Source organism: Pseudorca crassidens, chromosome 10 (genome assembly GCF_039906515.1).
Source record: "Pseudorca crassidens isolate mPseCra1 chromosome 10, mPseCra1.hap1, whole genome shotgun sequence".
NCBI classification, from domain to species: domain Eukaryota; kingdom Metazoa; phylum Chordata; class Mammalia; order Artiodactyla; family Delphinidae; genus Pseudorca; species Pseudorca crassidens.
The window spans coordinates 85,217,355-85,236,760 of NC_090305.1; the positions used below are offsets into that span (position 1 = coordinate 85,217,355).

The window sequence follows — 19,406 nt, forward strand, 5'->3', positions numbered from 1 at the left end:
CTGTTACCTTGAACTGCGTGATGTTGTCATATTTGCTGGTTATCATAGGTCAGTATCAGGAATTTCATATCATTTATCCTAATATTTATATCAATTCATTTATAAAGTTACAAACACAGAAAGTGAGAACCCAAGCTTGATAATAATCTTAAACTAATTCTAAATTTTTTTTTTTTTTTTTTTGCGGTACGCGGGCCTCTCACTGTTGTGGCCTCTCCCGTTGCGGAGCACAGGCTCTGGACGCGCAGGCTCAGCGGCCATGGCTCATGGGCCCAGCCGCTCTGCGGCATGTGGAATCTTCCCGGACCGGGGCACGAACCCGTGTCCCCTGCATCGGCAGGCGGACTCTCAACCACTGCGCCACCAGGGAAACCCCTAAATATTTTAACTGATCAAAATTGCCTTCTTATTGATGGACACTAATAAGAAAATATAAATTTGAACATAAAATTAATTTACATTAAAAAGATACCACTTTAGATTGTTTTACATATTGGGTTTCCGTAGAATATTTCATTTGAGAACCCGATTCCTCTAACTAAACCAAACCAAAGGACGAAGCATGAATTTTGTCCTTAGATATATAATTCTTTACCTGTTTATTGTTCTTTGATATAGAACCTTAAGATATGCTGTTGTTTTCTCAAATGAGGAGTATGTAGTCTCTGCTTCACTTTGACTAATATACACAAAGCTTTTGAAAAAACTTCTGCAAACCTGTGAGTGAATTCAGACTTTTCACTCATATGTTATGCCTGACGTTTCTCTCACCAAAAGTGAAGGCTAATGACAATTAATATCTTTCACTGCATGCTTTTCCTAAAATTCTTTAACTGCTTTCCAGCACACAATCACGTACTCTTCTCAGAAGAGGATTTGATGTTTGTGACAAACCAGTCTAGAATAAATGAATTGCTAACAATCCAGCTAATGACAGTAATTAATTAAACTATTTATTAAAATTTCTTGTGTCCTGGTAAAAGATAATATCCCTCTGGTTTATCTGTTTCATTGGCACAGAATGTTAACATAGTCATTTATTATGATAATGTAGTCAAAATGACTTTTCCCTTGTCTATAATATACTTCCAATTCATATAGCTCATGGAAATAAACATCACCATTCCCATTATGTTCTTCATGCTTACCTCCTTTATCTCTTGACATATTTTTAGATCTAAACATCTAATTTTGGTGAATAAATAAAATAAGAACAACCGTTAAGCAAATTCAGTAATTATGTAACTGGCTGACAGTTCTACTTTTAACAATTTTATAATTTAATGATTTAAGTAAAGATCTATTTTTAGAATTATTTTCCTATGGAAGGATTATTTAATATAGATTTTAATTTAAAAAGAACAACGATTCTGACATCATCTTCCTCCTCACCAACCATTAATCATCACCATTATCTTAACGATAATCGTCATTACCATTCTTTATATCATATTCTCTGCAAACTAACTTAAATTAGTTCATTTAATCCTCAGAACGATGCAGAGAAGTACATAGAATATGTAATATTCCCCAATTTAGAGGTGAGAAAAATGAGCTCTATGCATTTTAAGAGACTTAATCAAGCCGAGACTTGATTCTAGACCCTCTGTTTCTGCCTAGTGTTCTTTTTCCTCCCTCCTACGATCCCAGTACTTGCAAAGCTGAAACCTATCACCTGTAACTAGCAGTGATTTCTATACAAACTACAGATACCTTCTTAAAACAATTCTTGAATCTCAGAATTGAATACATGATTTTAGTAGATTAACCTATTGTAATATCTTAGACATCAGCCACAGCTTGGACAGACCTAAAACTGCATTGTCCAACTTGGTAGTCACCAGTTATCTGTAATTGTTGAGCACTTGAAATGTACATAGTCTGAATTTAGCTGTGCTGTATCAAAATCACACTGGATTTCAAAGAGGTATAGGGCTTCCCTGGTGGCGCAGTGGTTGAGAGTCCGCCTGCCGATGCGGGGGACGTGGGTTCGTGCCCCGGTCCGGGAGGATCCCACATGCCGCGGAGCGGCTGGGCCCGTGAGCCATGGCCGCTGGGCCTGCGCGTCCGGAGCCTGTGCTCCGCAACGGGAGAGGCCACAGCGGTGAGAGGCCCGCGTACCGCAAAAAAACAAAAAAACAAAACAAAACAAAGAGTTATATACGACAAAAAGAAAGTAATATATCTCATGAATAATTTTTAATATTACATGTTGACATGAAAATATATTTTGCATGTAAAGTGTTTGACATATTGTTAACTTAATTTCAGCTGTTTTTAAAAATGTTACTAAAAAGTGTAAAATAATACACATGGTTCACATGTATGCCTCACACTATACTTTTATTGGACAGTACTGCCGAAGAGCTGTCGTTCTCCTTGGGCATAGCTTCCTGATTTCACTCTTTATTTAACGCAATTTCCCTTTTAAAGTGTTTGAAACTTTTATGCCAGTACTTAAGCCTCATATTAACATAGTCATCTGTTTATTTCCCATATTTGGCACTCTACACTTTTATTTAGACCCTGCTAGGCTATATAAAAATTTATTAGAGCCTTCCTAGATATTTGAAATAGTTTTCAAATTAGAAATTCAGGTATGTCGTCCAAGTCCAGTGTGTTCTTAAAAAAAAAGTATAAAGGTAGAGAGAGTGTTAGATCACAAAGCAATTTTATCCTGCAAGGTTAGAACTTAATGATAAATGATAATGATAATGATAAAAATTTAATGATAAAGTAAAATTTTGCTGAATAAATACATTAAGAAAGTTCTGCCTGAGTTTCCTCATCAACTGTATATAATATATATAATACATATATACTTTCCACATATATATATACACACATATAAATATTAGGGTTTTATATCAATTATTTATAACCATATAATATATAAGTATATATTATAATAATGTGTGTAATATATATTAGGGTATTATTTTAGGGAGATTTTATATATATACATATATATATATCTTTATATATAAACACACACACGCATACAACTTTCCCACACACATACACACACATACAACTTTCCCAATGTGTGCGTGTGTATATTCATACATATATGTGTGTGTGTGTGTGTTTCAAGTATCAAATGAGTTAGTACACATACAACACAGAACAGTGCCAGCCATAAACAATAAATATTTGCTTTTATTTTATTATAAATTTTTATCGAAGAACCCTCACAGATCATTCATTATATTCTCAAATGATCTATGGCATGGTAGAACTTCATAGGTAATACGGGAGTGATTGTTAATAAAAGATAGTTGTGGAAACATATCTAAATAACATTGTTGTCTTTCCATGTCCTTTTACCTAAATATCCCTGCATTTTTGCAACTATGCTGTTTATGTTTATATTGTTCTTAGAATTCCACTACTAAAGGGAAAATAACTACTAGAGGTTATTATTTAGTCACACTCCCTTACTTAACAGATGAAGATGCCACCCAAAAAAGTTGAAAGTTATGTTTTGCACTCAGATAGTTATTTAAGAGAAACAAGAGTAATAGTGGCGTTTTATTGAGCAATTGCCACAGGCTAGGGCTGTGTAAAAGCTTTGAAGACTGTATCTCATTTAAGCAACTAAAGAAGCAACTAAAATACTGTAACTTCTCCCTGACATATGTGAGAAAATGGGAGCTAGAAGAGATTGACTTAGTTGTCCAAGGTCACATGGCAGGTAGACTGAGAACCATTGTATAAACTCTACTTTGATTTCAAAACTTGTGGGCTTGATCTTGTATTTTGTTGCTTTCCTTGTTGGTTTTGTTGTTGTTGTTTTTAAAGCAAAATAACAACATAAGGGATTATAAACTCTCTACTTTTGGTTAGTCTTGGATCAAGGGGAATTGGAGGCATTTGTTGAATCTAAACTCTAATGGGCAGCAAATGGCCAACACGGAAAGGAGGCAGTCCCAGATTTATGGTTTTGGAGCCCTGGGCAAACACCTCAGAGAGGCCCTTGATCTGTTCATCTCAATGGGAATAAACATACAGGATGAGGAATTAACTGGGTTATGATGGACAAAATATACAGACACTTCCTTGAGGGACGTGTAAAGCGACTGAAGGAGCAAACCGAAAGAATGTCAAGTGGACTGTAAAAATGACTTTTTGCTTCTTCTCAATTTAGAGACACCAGAGCTTAACTTTTATCTCCAAACAAAAGCATTAAGTGATCAAACAGATTTCAGGATCTTTAATCTAACAGACCTAGTATAAATGGATTAAATCACTTTAAAATTAGGTAAAAGAAAATTGAATTAATTTAATTGCTTGCTAATGTAGGAAAAAAATCAACTTCTCTCTTTATTATTAAACTGGTTTAAAAATGTATCTTAAGTAATGTATCTAAAGTAATATGAGGTCTACTGGGCTGAATGGTTTGAACAGCCAGGTTTGACCTGGAGACGACATGAATGCTTTGGATCCTTCTAGCTGGAAAAAAATCCTCCACAAATAAATAAATTGTTCATTCCTAATTTAAGGAGATGGAAGGAAGAATGGAAGATGAATACATTTTATTCAGGCCAAAAATATTGTTTCTAGTGTACTGGATCCAATGAGTACAAAATAAGATCGTTCTAGAAAATTCACATGGAAAGTGGCTACTGGTGGTAAGAATGGGTGTAATAGTTTGCTATTACTGCTATGACAGATGACCACAAACCTGGTGGCTTAACACAATAGAGACTTATTTGTTCTGTAGATCAGAAATCTCACTGGGGTAAAAATCGATGGGTCTGCAGGGCTGGGATGCTGCTAGAGACTTTAGAGGAGAATCTGTTACCTTGCCTTTGCCGGCTTCTAGGTCCTGCCTGCACTTCTTGGCTTGTGACCCCATTCCTCCATCTTGAAGGCCAACAGAATAGCATGTTCCAATCTCTCCCTCTGACTTCCGCACATACTCTCTCTTTCTTGTCTCCCTTTTCCACTCATCAGGTCACTGATGCAACCAGACTTCATCACAGAGACACAATTCCCTTGTGCTGTCTTCCTTGCGATCAGCTCTACCCATCCCTCTCTTCCCATCTGTTCAGTCATCAAGTCTTAGTAGCCACAGATCCTGCTTTAAATTACTGTTGTTTTCATTTAGATAACTTATCATTTTATGCTCCTCCATTATCATCCTAGAGGTTTTATCCACCAGATTTATCTGAGATCAGATTCATTTGGTCATCTGACCTCTTGGGACTTTTGACTAATGCATAAACTTGCATCAATACTATTGGATTCTTTTTCTGCATGATTACTGTGTGTCACCACTGGCACTGTTCATTCCATCCTCTCCATATAATTCCTACTATTCAAAGAATTTCCCGGCTTAATCCTAGTTCTCTGTTTCCATTGTACCATCTGTAAACTTGCTCACAATGTCTCTGTGTGTACGGACACACACGATATGTGTATACAGCCATGTGTATACAGATGCTCACAATACCCAGGTGTGTGGATAGATGTGCATAATATCTGAATGTGTATACAGACACACACCTATAATTATATGTAATTTATGGACATAAATATTTGGCAAGAACACCCTCACTTAAGAGAAGAATAACATCCAGTGCTTGTGCTAGATATTTGGAAATTCTGGAAGATGAATTAATTATATGGAACCAGTTATGATGAAATTATGGAGATAGTTTTCTCGGAAGACACTGGTTGACAGAGGAACATTCTCTCTGTGTAAAAACCAAACCTTGGTTTCTGGGACCCAGACAAGTCTCACTGACAAGAGGTAAATTTCATCACAAGATCCTAGGAATATTTAATCACTAGGGAGTCAGCTTATGGAAGACCCACAGTCTAGTATTAAAATGGATCACTACTGGTGAATTAATGTTAGACACTAGACGTTATTTTACCATATTCCTTAATATAAACCACGGTGAGAAATAAGTAAGCCTGTAAGTGCGGTATTCAGATTCAGTAAATGGTAATTTTTTCTGTTGGAGTTTCCTAAATAATTTAATAAATTTCCCACCAGAATCCCGTGAAATTCCAAATAAATCAGTAGATTTTCAGTTAAGCTGTTTACTGCTTGTAATGAAACCTTAATGTCTAACAGTGTCTACTGTTTACATTTGCCTGGGGTCTCTAAAACATTATGAGATGAAAGGATTTTTCTGGTCCTTGGTGTATGGCTGTCATAGAATTAAAGTGTTTCATAATTTCATATTTGATAGAATAACTTCCATTCTTCAGTCTCCTGTGGGAAAGAAGAAATAGGTGGGGCTGCATTGAATGGTACGCTGTCTTGTCTAGATTGAATTTGTTATGAATTGCATGGTTCTCAATTGTACTCTCATGCATCTTTAAAACAAACCACAAATTCTCTGGGACATATTTTCTTCTTTGCTGAACACTGAGAGTGTATAAACGATGATTTAAGGGTCATGAAACTGAAGTTGGTATAAGGCTACAAACAGCATGTTAATTTTCTTTAGAAACATAAAAGAGAGCTTGTTTTGAATATCATTAAAAGTTTAATAAGAGTTCCTTTCAAGGCACTGCACAAAAGCAGCTCCACAGAAAAATAAATATGTACCCATTAGCCTTTGCTAAAATATACCCAGATTTCCAATTATACAATGCTTGTAAAGCCAATGATTTCCTCCTTTTAGAATCACTTAAAACAAGTGGTAAGAATTATATTGTTATTTAAATAGGGAACATTCATGTATAAAGAACCGATTTCTGTCTAAACTTAAGAGATTGCAGAACTTAAACATGATTCTATTTGAACACTTTGGACAGTTCAGAAGGAGGAATCAAAACAGCACAGAGGAGCGAGTTAGCCTGCTGGGCTCTGGGGAACAACTGGTCTCTTAACTTTTCTGTGAGCTCAGATAACTGAGTTTGTTCAGCAAATCTCCGCTGAAGTCCTGTTATGGCTACACTTTGTTCTAGGCACTGGGGTATAAGGCTGGACATGTTAGCCGATGTCCTGCCTGAAACCGACTGCATTTACTTTTTATTGGGGTGACAGACAAAACTCATAAACAAATTGATATGTAGTGTAATGTCAGGTGGTTAGCTGTAAGCGCTACGAGGGAAAATAAAGCAAGGTCAGGGGCAAAATGATAGGAGTGTGGCCTGATTGCCCAGGTTTAACTTTCCTCACAAGGAACTTTACCTTATGATTTTTATTTGCAGGAGAATTTAAAGCAGCTTATAGAAATACGCAAGGCACAGAATAATTATATAAATATTCGAGGGAGTTAGGCATAAGGTTAGGAAAACAATTACATTCTGGGGTTAAGTTAGATCACAGAAATAGAGATCTTACGGCCTGGTATAGGTGCTGCATGTGAGCCAGGAGCTTGGCACAGAGGAATATTCAAGCAATCCTTAAGACTGTCTATCTTCAGAACATGAGTACTGCCAAGGGGTTCAGGAGAAGAACAGTTTGCTGAAATAGAGACCCAGAAAGTTTTTCTGTTATGGATCAGATAATATGTAGTAGAATAGATGACTCCTTGATACCCCTTGATGAAGGCCAGTGGTTCATCACTTAAGACCTGTTCAACAATAGTAATTAAAGGTCAAATTATCTCAGCATTGGTTGTTCATTTTCTCCTGGCCTTGTTTTTTATTTGTTTGTTTTGTGTGTGTGTGTGTGTGTGTGTGTGTGTGTGTGTGTGTGTGTGCTGTGCAGAAATGTCTCAGACCCCTCTGAGAATTTAATGAAAGTTATGGATCCTTTCCCCAGATTGTGTCTACCCATAACTGGGCACATGGTATCAGAGTGTCAAGGAGGTTCTGAAGCACAAGCAAAAATCCCAAGATGTCCATTTCCCCCTTCTTATAATATCATGAGAGAGAAACATACTCACTGTTGTAGGCTCTGATTTTAAAAAAAATTCACATGCAAATATTCTTTGGCCAGTTATTAATAGAATCATATGCTTTGAAAATTAAGACCTTCTGAGAAACATTAAGGAACCAAGAAAGATACTGGCAGGTCTGACCGTATGTTAACAGGTTGGACAAGACAACTTTCATATTGCATCCAAGTCCATCGTCATTTATCTCTACCTTGTTTGGGTGTCTCCTTTTACTTTCTCTTTTATTCACTTTTATATTTTTAAGCAACATGGGCAGAATTTCCATGGCAGTGTGTATATCTGCTTGTCAGTGTCATTTCATATCCCAGGAAACTGAATTAACTAGGTAACTAATAGGATAGAGTTGAATACAGTTTAACCAAATCCCTCTAGTTGAGCCAGAATTGAAACTCAAATCACAAAAAGATCTATCATGAACAGCAAAGAAAATAATACCAATCTAGGCGGATAAATGTCTTAATTGTCAAGCATCACATTTTAACAGTTTGGTTTGGCAACATTAAGAGGATTTCAAATTACAGTATCACCTACTGGGACTCATTCAGTCATGCCCACATTTACCCACCTGACCTAAAAAAAATTAAATGAATCAGAATAAAAATGCTCATTGGAACATGATATAACTTTACCCATTATTTTTCAGCAGTGCCTTTTCCATTCTTTCTTGGTTTTCCATTTTATTCCCTGTGGTATTCAAAACCTGTATTGGAAGCCAAGAAAGCAGAGGCTGGGGGAGTTATTAGTTACCACAAAAGAGAAGTAAGGTCTCTGCATGGTGCCCGCAAGTCTTTGTCACTCAAGTGGTGCTATTGAGTTAAGGAATTGTAAAAGCCTGCTTCTGTTTTAAAGACCCACAATGGTAATACCCAGCAGGAGAGAAAAATACTTTTTTAAAAAAGCATAATTCCTTTCAGTGTGAATTTCTTCAGGTACACTCGCAAAAGCACTTGTTTTATATGAATGGATCTTCTGATATACAGTAGGTGTGTTTCTTGACAATTCAATACCCCTGAGACATTTCTAACTTGAGTCCTGTTTTCCCAGAGAATTTGACTAGATGTTGAGAAAACTTTTTATTTGTGACTTGCTAGTGTGCTGGTATATTAATATTGGTATATTAAAATACTGTGACAATCTCCCTGATCATTAGTTTGCTTATCGTTAAAAAATGGAATAAAAATTGTGCCTGTGGCATAAAGTTATGGTCAGGATTAAATGAATTGATACATGTAAGACACATGGATCACACATAGGCACATAGGCAGCACGCAGTGGAACTGGCAGTTATGATATGAGGATAACAGCTTTTCTCTTTTGATTGGCAAATTCATAGATTTCTCTTTATACCCCAGTTCATTTCTAGCTGCTGTGAAGGATGGTATCCTATGTTTTTGGTGGGTCCCAATTTTGTTTACATAATTTAGCATCTATATATATTTGTAGTCTACCTGTAATTACAGCTGCAAATTTGATCCTATGATGCTGATGGCATCCTACCTCAAATGCCCCCAGGATCTCTCTGTTCTTCTGCCTAAAGACTTTTCCTACAGCCATGAACGGTTATTATATACAAGGTAATACCCACAGTAAATCTCAACTATGGGAGGCTAAGAGTCCATGTATAAATGTCTCAGACACTTTGGTTTTTGGTGGGAGCATTCTGAGACACATTCTACCTTGTTCTCAGATGGTCCCCCAGTAGGAATGAACCTAGCTGCTTACAACCATCACCAGTTCAATAATATAGCTTAATTGGCTTTTTCTCCTTTCATGCTTCCTGCTTCTGGGATCATCTCTCAAATAAATTCCCAAGGCTTTGTCTCAGGCTCTTTTGTGGAGGAATCCAACTTTAGATGCAGAACATAGCCTATATTTTCACTTGGACCATCACAACTGTATTCTCCAAAATTAGTGAAAATGCTTGCAGATAATTTTTTGTGTGATGTAATAGCAAGGAGACAAACTGAAAGAAAGCTAATTTTATTTATATAGAAAATCCATAAATCTATGTACCTTTTCTTAAAATTTTTATAGCCCTCCATGTATTAAATGAATTATCAGTAGATAAATACTTAGATATACTAAAGATGCTAACTTCGTTATTCTATTAATCTTTCCATAAAAGAAACAATCCTATTTATAGTGGTAATTATGTCCTCACTTTTTTATTTTCTAGGTGTGAGTTTGGGGGCAGTGCTTGGGATTTATGACCAATGAGTAATTTCACTACAAAGCTGGAAATGAATGGAGTCTATGGGGAGATGTACATTGGAGGGAAGAAAAAGAAAATAAATTTTCATCCTGTGGCCATGCTGATTGACCAGTCAGCCCAACCATGACTTCTGCTTTTCACCCGTTGGCCAATGGAACTGACCAAGAAACAGAATATCTTGACTTAAGCCTGTACAGCTCAAATCTCAGTTGGTTAAGCCACCTCTGCAAAACCAGTTTGTGTTGCCCTGTAGGCATTTTTACAGTATCCTGTGTCTATCTTTCTGACTGTCAGTCTATCTCTGGTTATTATAAATGCTTTATTTAACCTTTTCCTTGTAGTGGCATGCGTGAGATTAGTAGTTATTTTTTTAGAGAGAAAATTAATTAAGATAAGGGCTCAGGCTACCTGATCCTTCCCTTATGGAAACTTAGCATGCAACAATAACCCCTGAAGGGATAAATCTTATCCAATATGGCTTTCATCATGCAAACTAGTAGCTTTTAGATTGGATTGAGCTGTAAGACATGTTGGTTTGGTCTGCACGGTGATGATGATGTTTTTAATTTGAATTACTTGTCAATTTAAAGATCAAGGTGGTGCCAACAAAAATGAATATTTTGAGCTCCTGAAATACGGGAAGCTTTAATAAGCCCAGGTCTCCGTTTCTACAATGCACACATAAGCTAGAGCAGAGTATCAGTGTCCTTCAGTCAGAGATCCCTGTGGTCCTCTCATAGGTCACCATGGTCTCCTCATAGGTGGCCAGTTCTTGCTCCTTGACTCTATTTTCTTGCTTCTCATCTGATTCACTCACTTATACTACCAGTCTAGCCCCCAGAAGGTTTGAATTTAGATCTCAGTTTCAAAATCAGAAAGGACAAAAAATAAAGTAACTTCCCTTTTTTAAAGCCAAAATAAATTTAGGATACAATGGTACAATTTAAATCAGCTAATTCTAGAGCTTGCTGGGGCCTTTGAAATTTCATTCAAACTCCCTTAATTTACTGATATGGAAACTAGGAACAGAGAAGTTAATTTCTGCATTAGGGTCACACAGCTAATTGATATAGTGTATCAGCACTAAAGTGGTCTAAATAACACTTTGAAGATGCTTCACTTTTTCCCTTGGTGTAGAAAGGTCATAGGCTATGTCTTTCTCCAGGATTTTGGGTATTTCAAAATTTACCTTTTTTTTTTAAGTCAAGTTATTTATAAAATACAAATTACAAAATTCAGAACTTTCAAACAGCCAAGAAATAAAGCCATTATGTTTTGAAGCTGTCTGTGTAGCTGTTGTGAGTGTGTCAGTAAGATGATAGATCCACAGGAAGGTGAGAGTACACAGAAAGTGGAAAGAGAAAGTGTTAATAGAAATCAAATGCTTTAAAGAGGTTGGATGTATGATTCTCTTCTAAATATTACTGTTTTTGGTCATCATTAACCCTAATATTTTGTTTCATTCTTCACATTGGAAATTTCTTCCACTGTAAGTTTTCAGCTTTATATAAAAAGATAATAGGTATTCTAATCCTATTTTAGAACCTTCGTAAAGGTCACTCTGGGAGTGATCTGAGAGCTTTAACAGACGTGAACACCAAAGTCCTCATTAACTACTCAAACAAAAATTCTTAAAATTCAAAGAATTCTGGGGCTTCCCTGGTGGCGCAGTGGTTGAGGGTCCGCCTGCCAATGCAGGGGACACGGGTTCATGCCCCGGTCCGGGAGGATCCCACATGCCGCGGAGCGGCTAGGCCTGTGAGCCATGGCCACTGAGCCTACGCGTCCGGAGCCTGTGCTCCGCAATGGGAGAGGCCACAACGGTGAGAGGCCCATGTACCGCAAAAAAAAAAAATCCAAAGAATTCTGAGTTGGTGTTAGGATGGAGTAAAGGGACCCTTTACTCTTTCAAAAGCAAAAAAAAAAAAAAAAAAACCTCCAGCCTAAGAATTTCCAGATGTGACACGTGTTTGGTTGCTAAACTGGCTGTGCGTGGACATGAGTGGAGAGGAAGCTGGTGACATGCAGATGTCATATAGCTCCTATTAAATAAGTGCTGTTCTCCAAGAATGCCAGGCTTTCAAGGCCAGGGTAACTCAAATCTCTTATTTATATATTAGTTTTCTCCGAACTAATGCAAATGCTCCTCCCCCATCCAAAAAACACCCTGGGTCACACATAACACATACTGGTTCATAACTCCTTTTAAACAGGTGCTTCACATTATGTACTTTTTATTCCAATTATCTTACAACTGGCCTCTCTGCTTCCACCGGTCCCCCCGCTTAGAGTCTATTCCCCACCCAACAGGCACAACATCCTGCTAAAACAGAAGTCCTCCCATGTCACTCCTCTGTTCTAACCCTCGATTAGCTTTTAGCTCACACAGAACAAGGATCTAAGTCGTTATGATGTCCTACAATAAGGGTTCTCAAAAAGTGGCCCCTGGACCAACAATATCAGCGTCAGGAAGTTGTTAGACATGAGCATTCTCAGACCCTACCCCAGATCTACTGCAACTCTAGGGATCCAGGGGTGGGCCCAGCAATCTGTGTTTTAACAAGTCAGCCAGGGAATTATGACGCTTAGCTAACGTTTGAGCCCTAGACTCCGTGGTCTTTAGATCTTATTACATTTGGACTTGAATACTCTCCCTCTCCTAAGCTGACCCCAACCACCCTGGCCTCCTTGCAGCCACACAAACATGCTAGGTCCACTCCTACTTCAGAGGCTTTGTACTTGCCGTTCCCTCTCCCCCCAGATAGCCATGTGGGTGGCTCCCGCACCAACTTCAGGTCTTTTATCAGATGCCATCCTCACAGTTGAGACCTCCCTGCCCACTATATTAGTCTCCTAGACCTCCCGTTACAAAGTACTAAACTAGATGACTTAAAACAACAGATATTTGTTTTCTCTCCCAGGGTTCTGGAGGCTGTAAGGCCAAGTTAAGGTGTCAGCAGGGCCACCTGCCCTCTGAGACTCTGGGTAGAATCCCCCTTTGCCTTTTCCTAGCTTCTGGTGATAGTCCGAAGTCCTCGTGTTCCTTGGCCTATGATGGCATCACTCCAGTCTCTGCCTCTGTAGTCACATGGTGCTCTCCCTGTGTGTCTTTACACTATTTTCTAATCAAAGGACAATAGTCATATTGGACTAAGAGCCCACCCAACTCCACTATGACTTCTTTTCAACTAATTACGTCTGCATATATTCTGTTTATAAATAAGGTCACATTCTGAGGTACTGGTGGTTAGGACTTGAATGTAGCTCTTCGGAGGAGGAATGCAATTAAAGGCTTAACGCCCACCCTATGTAACGTTGCATTCCGCTGTCAGCAGTTCCTATCCCACTTCTATTCTTTGTTTTTCTTTTTTCTGTTTATCACCTCCTAAAACATCCTATGTTTTACTCTTAGTTTACTGACTGGCTCCCTTCTCTGGAATTTAAGTTCCATAATGGCAAAGATGCTCGTCCTTTTTGTTTTTCATCCTCACAATACCCTCAGCTCTTACAACTACCTGGCACACAGTAGGAGCTCAATAAACCTATTCTGAATGAATGAAAATGATAGACCATTAGCAAGACCATTTCATTGTTAAGAAATCTGATTACCATAAAAACAATCTCTCTGTTTTTTTCACTCCCTGGAGGCTAGGGTATGCAGAGGGTAGTATGAAAGTACCCCCCTGAGAAACTTTAAGTGCATTCTAAAACTAATGGTAAGCTTATAGGTGGACTGGGCTTTCTCAGGGAGAGAGACCCAAGGGAAGTGCTGGAGCTGGGGATCTTATTGGGTTAATAATGCAGGGACCAGGAACCCGGGAATGGGCTGATATCAGCAGTACAGTTGGTGAAAGCAGGACACGGAGTGAAAGGCTCCTACACTGGGGTCTCTTGTGCCTGGATCTTGAAGTTTCTGCTCATTCACTTACTCATTCATTCATTCATTCATTCATTGAACAAACTCCTGGATATCTAAGTGCCACATTCTGGGCTCCAAACTTGGGATATAAGACTAGGTCTCTGAACTTATGGAACTTGCACTATATGAGGGGATTAAATATAAGTGAGTGCATGGGTGCACCACAGCCAGCTTTTTCATGGGACAAGACCTGCTCGAAGTGTCTTTGTATTCACCCCAAAGAAAATCAATTTCCTTTCTTCCAGTCCAGGCACAAAATAATACAGGCATTTACTGGCCAGGTGGGAATTCGCCAAAACAGAAGCCTGGATTGGACTGTCAAAGGTAAGGCTGCTGTTGATCAGGCCTTGTTTCTAGACTCAGTGCTTCAGCACGCCCCTGGGTAGTGGAATTAAAGAAGGAGCTGATTAGTGCGGTGGGTTAGCATATGGGCTATAAGCTTACACCCCAGTGTGCATTTCTGCTCAGCCAGGTATGAGCCATATAACTTTGGGAAAGGGCACCTAACCTATCTGAGGCTCCATTTTCTTATCTGTAAAATGGCATTAATCTTTCCATGTCGTGAGATGGACACAGCTAAAGAATACAAGCAGGTAGCTCAGTGGCTGGTCCAAGTCAGCACTCACTAATCTTATTCAAGGAAAACACAAATCCAGATGTGGCAGATTTAAGATTTTGTTGGATCTTTGCTTCTCTTCAGTGACATCATGGGATAAAAGAGATGGAGCCGTGAAAACAAGATGAGCCAGAGATCTGCAGATGTGAAACACCTGCCCAAATCAAGAGGTGGGCAATTGTGGCGGAAATGGCCCAGAAAATTACAACCTTCTCTTGTACTTGTGTTTTAGGAGAGTATCTAAATTTGACCAGGTATGAATTTAGGGTGACAAATTTAAGGCAAGTTTCATAAAACACTACAGGGAAGTGACCCATAGTATGAAAACACAAGGTTTCATCCAGGTGTTGCTAAAATTAGGCAGACTGACTTTAGCCTCTCTCTTTAGAGGCTGTCTTACAAAAGACAGCAGTGAATTAAAACTGAACAGTAAACTGCACTTTCACCATCTGTCTTGAGAGAAGTATGACCTGGGCCTGGCTGTCATTCAGGCTCTTTGGGAAGGAAAACCATTTATAAGTTTTTCCAGCCTCTGGTTGGGCACCCTGTACAGAGTTGGAACCAAACTATTACAAATGCCTCCTAAGGTTATTTCCTGGGCTTGCATTTCAATAGAAATACTTTGACGGTGAGGTTGAAGTCACTGATAATACAAATAACTTTATTAGACTGCTCTGATTAAAACACTGAAGGTAAGAAGCTCTCTTCCATGCTCTCCTGTCCTGTTTCTCCTTCAGATTTTCCCCAACTGATCATTGAAATATGGCTAGGCTGTTGGGCTGATGTAAATGGTCATTAATTAACAACCATGGTCTTTGCGAACCCGATGCTTTTGAAAAACTACATCTGTAGCGAAAAGCAGGGTTGAAGCTGTGAGAATAATAGCATGTTTTTAAAAATTCTGCACCTGGACAAACAAAATGTCCTTTTTTAGAGCAAGGATGTCATCGGACAGAGGCAGGGAAAAAAAAAAAAAACCCAAGAAGCCGGCGAATCTCCAGCATGCTGTCAAGATATTAGTTTGCTGGCCCACTTCTGACTGTACATAAAGATCTTTTCTTCCAGCTAAGGCATTTGATATACATTTTTCTATTCTGGAAACACGAGCTTTGGCCTTTTTAGGTCAGATATATAGGTCTACATTATGAATGGCACCCAGTGCCTGCTTTTATAAACTGATTGCTGTTCTGTCCTTGCTTGCTCTAGAGCAAGGAGATGTTCAATCCAGACAGGCATCTTTCCGCTAAATGACCTTTGCTCAGCCTTCTTCTCGTTGTAACTTCACAACATGTCGGCAGCGTTGGATTAAACTAGGTTTAGCATCTATTCAGTAATTCCTTGAGCAGTAGGTTTTCTTCTTTAAAGCAATACAGGAGAACTCTGCTTTGTTGCCAGTGCTAGGGGGATGGTTTTATGAGGAGACATAGTTTGACTTAGAATATTCCCACTTCCTTTAACAATGTGCTGTATTTTAATAGAGTTCTCATATATTATGCAAACGAAATGTTTTACAGACTTGTCACAGATGGCAGTTGGAAGTGACTATTGGACGATCACTCCATACCATCTTCTTAAAAACGACGGGCTTGATTTGTCTCCCCGTGATCCCTAATTTGAGGCGCATAAGCCACAGACGTAAGAAAAACTTCTAAAGAGTTATGCAGGGGTGGGAAAATACAAAGTTCTTTGAAGAGAGACTAGGAGAAAATATCTTCCTGTGTGTTTCCTGAAAGAAGAATTTTATGCCTCCACTAATAAGTATTAATTTTTTCTTTTTACTATACATTATGCATTGTGCTGGGAGGAAGGTGAGTGGAGAGAAAGACCAACGTATCTGAGAGCTTTGGGGGCTGTTTCCTACAGAGTTAAGCACTGCTCGTTAGCAAAATTGTAGGTCAGATTTTCCCATCCTACTCATCTCTTTGAGGTCCTTCCAGACCAATTTTGGAGCATCCCCCAAACTGGAATCCATTTTCTGCTTCGGGTGCCATTCACCTCTCCCTCTGCCAGCCCCTCATGGTCATCTGACCTCTATTTCATGAAAGCAGAGCCTTTCCCCCATTTTCATTTATGACTCCTGTTTCTAAATCAGGTCACCATTAACATTTTCATGGAGCTTAGCTTATTGATTGAATGAGCCACCCTTTGTTTTAGTGAATGCAATTTGGCGGAAAGAAATCCAGCTAAGCTAGTTTGGTAGAAATGGGGATTGTTCATAGGACACAGAAAGTTCATAGAAATAGGGGACGGGAAATACTGTAAAGCCAGGGTCTTGTGGGAAATGAAACTGGGGAGTGAATCTGGATCTAAACAGCTCTGGGAGCCTGAACAGTCACAGAGGCCACAGACTTCGTTCGATTGCTTTGTTATCATTATGCTTTGGCAGTCTTTCATGTGTCCTTAATTTTTTGCCCTGCTACCAATCCATCCAATGTTTCACAGTCCCAAATCCAACTTCCTTGGAAGTGGATTGGTTGGCCTGAACTCACCTTTTCCCTTTATTTCCCTGGTCAGTGGTCAGCCTATGGTTGATTCTTCCTTGAATTGGGCGTTCACTTCTGGTCCAATCAGATGAAATTGAATTGGGCTGTGTTGGGGGGAGAGTATGGAAGAAGAGTCCCGCACACTTGGAGTATCAGAGGCTATGGCCAGAGACCAGTAATTTGAGAGAGGGGTGTGGGTGTATCGTCTAAGATAAGGTAGTCGCATTTGTCCCCAGGGACCTTTATAGAAAGGTTGAGTTTTGGGAAGATGCTAAGGATAGATATGGTGGTTTTCACTTATGTTGAAATTATATTGCATGAGCATTTCATATTTTGCCCAGAGTTTATTCCAGTCAGCAGTTAGAAAATAGGAGACTTACCTGTGTCCTCTGTGTGTGTGTGTGTGCTCATGTGCACGCATGTGCTCTACGCACACACATGCAGTAGGGATAGGAGAGGATTAGTGTAAACTTTTCATGCCAGAAGACACCTTAGAGATCCTTGGGCTCAACCCACACATTTCACAGATGAAGAAATCCAGACTCATAAAGTTTATGTGATTAGCTTACGGGCATACAGCTATCAAGTGGCAGAAAAGAGACTCACTTATCTTGATTCCTCATCCAATGAGCTTTATAACCCAGCTCTATTATATTTTTGTCTCCAGAAAAAAGTCTTTGTTCATTGAAACAGGACCAAACGTATACTATGCTTTGTCATCACATGGTTTGCTCATTACCTTTCAAGTCCTAGCTCAAAGCTCCCCACTCCAAAGGGCCACCTGGACACCGCCTCAGGTGGGTGCCACTCCTTGTCCCTTGGTTTTCTATTAATTATTTTCATAGCTTTATATCACTTAGTCCAATCTTTAATCACCTTATTTATTTTTCTCATTTTCCTCCTTTGCTAAAATAGGAGATTCCAGGGAAGTAAAGGTTGTTTCTCTTCACGTCTGTATCCTCAGCTCTGTGATCATGCTCAGCACATGGTAAGCACATACCCATAATTAATCAGACCTTTGTGAATTTAATAAATATAAATATTAAAATATCAATAATAAACCTCTGGGGGGAGCACATAGACTCTTTTCTGGTCATACATACTTCTTAATTATTGAGGTCACGCAAAGTTTTATGTTCCTGTGGTATTAAATTTCTCTAAAGGTCTCTACATATTTTTGTATACTGTGTCACAATTTTAGGCTAAAACCAAACCTGGAACTCACAGCAAAGGGAACAAGCAACAGCTGATTCAGATGTGGCTTTACCTCTGTGGGTGTATTCTATATAAACTGAGTGCGTTCATGACAGAGAGTAACTTGGCTTAGAGATGCTGCACCCCAAATATCCTTTTTGTTTGTGAATGTTCCTGTGACTCTCTGATGATGAGAACTGTTCATTCTTATTTCTGGCTCTTGGCAGCCTACAGATGCTTCCTGTTAGTGCTCCTGGCAGGTTCCTGGTGGGGCCTGTTGTTTATTGCCCTATCTATCAAGTCGTATTTATTTTTAAAATAAACTTTAAGTATACTGTAAACTCCCTTCACAAACAGATTTTTCCTCCTCTTTCACACTTGACAAACGTCTAAAAGAAATAGTAACTCTGTCTCATATATATTTGAACCTGAACCTTTTAGGAAAGAATTATACTTAAAGTACCCAAGAACAGGGATGGTCTCAGCCTAAAATCTCCCTTGCAACTATTAATTCTCTTTCCCTCAACCTCTCCTTCTCTCTTTCTCTTTCACTCCCTTCTTTTTTATTGTATTATCTCATTCTTGTTTCCATACTGCCCTCTCCTCCCGGTAATCATCCCACCCCAGGTCAAATTCTCTGGTTGAACTGCCATCTATATCTTTCTTAAATACTGCTTACATAATGTAAATGTCTTTATAAAAAAGTTTAAAGGATTTGCTTTTTGCAAGCTCATCAAGTCGAAACATTTTACATCTCTTTCTTGGTCCTCAATCCTGTAAACCTACTATTCCTTTCATCAGTAAACTCTACTATTTTCCAACACAAAGGTGATGAGAAAGGACATTGACTGGTATAACATAAAAGAGCTTGGAATTTAGCATCATACTGACTCGGGTTCAATTCAAACACTACTATTTATTAACTCTGTCTTTGACGAAGTCTCCTAACTTCTCTTACATGTCTTCATTGGAAAGGTTTTTACCCAGTATTTATTTGGGTAAACGTTCCTGATATTCTCTAAATATTTCCAGCTCTTCTTCTGAGCACATGATAGTACTTTTCAATTTAGGCATAGTTATATGACCTGTTTTTGCTAATGCAATCTGAGTGGAAGTT

At 38.7% G+C, this 19,406-nt stretch overlaps 1 protein-coding gene across 4 annotated transcripts in view; it reads left to right on the top strand.

Annotated features, from left to right (window-relative positions):
- The window catches only part of TAFA1 (TAFA chemokine like family member 1), a 770,352-nt gene that overhangs the window by 262,744 nt on the left and 488,202 nt on the right, over positions 1-19,406 (top strand). For 3 of the 4 annotated variants that reach the window (XM_067755139.1, XM_067755140.1, XM_067755141.1), the window contains 4 exons: positions 14,242-14,320; positions 14,697-14,866; positions 17,763-17,892; positions 18,011-18,083. The exons of the other annotated variant lie outside the window; for it this stretch is intronic. In XM_067755139.1, the coding sequence (XP_067611240.1) occupies positions 18,081-18,083 (3 nt within the window). In that variant the 5' untranslated portion in view covers positions 14,242-14,320; positions 14,697-14,866; positions 17,763-17,892; positions 18,011-18,080. The remainder of the gene's footprint in view (positions 1-14,241; positions 14,321-14,696; positions 14,867-17,762; positions 17,893-18,010; positions 18,084-19,406) is intronic. 4 annotated transcript variants of the gene reach the window in all.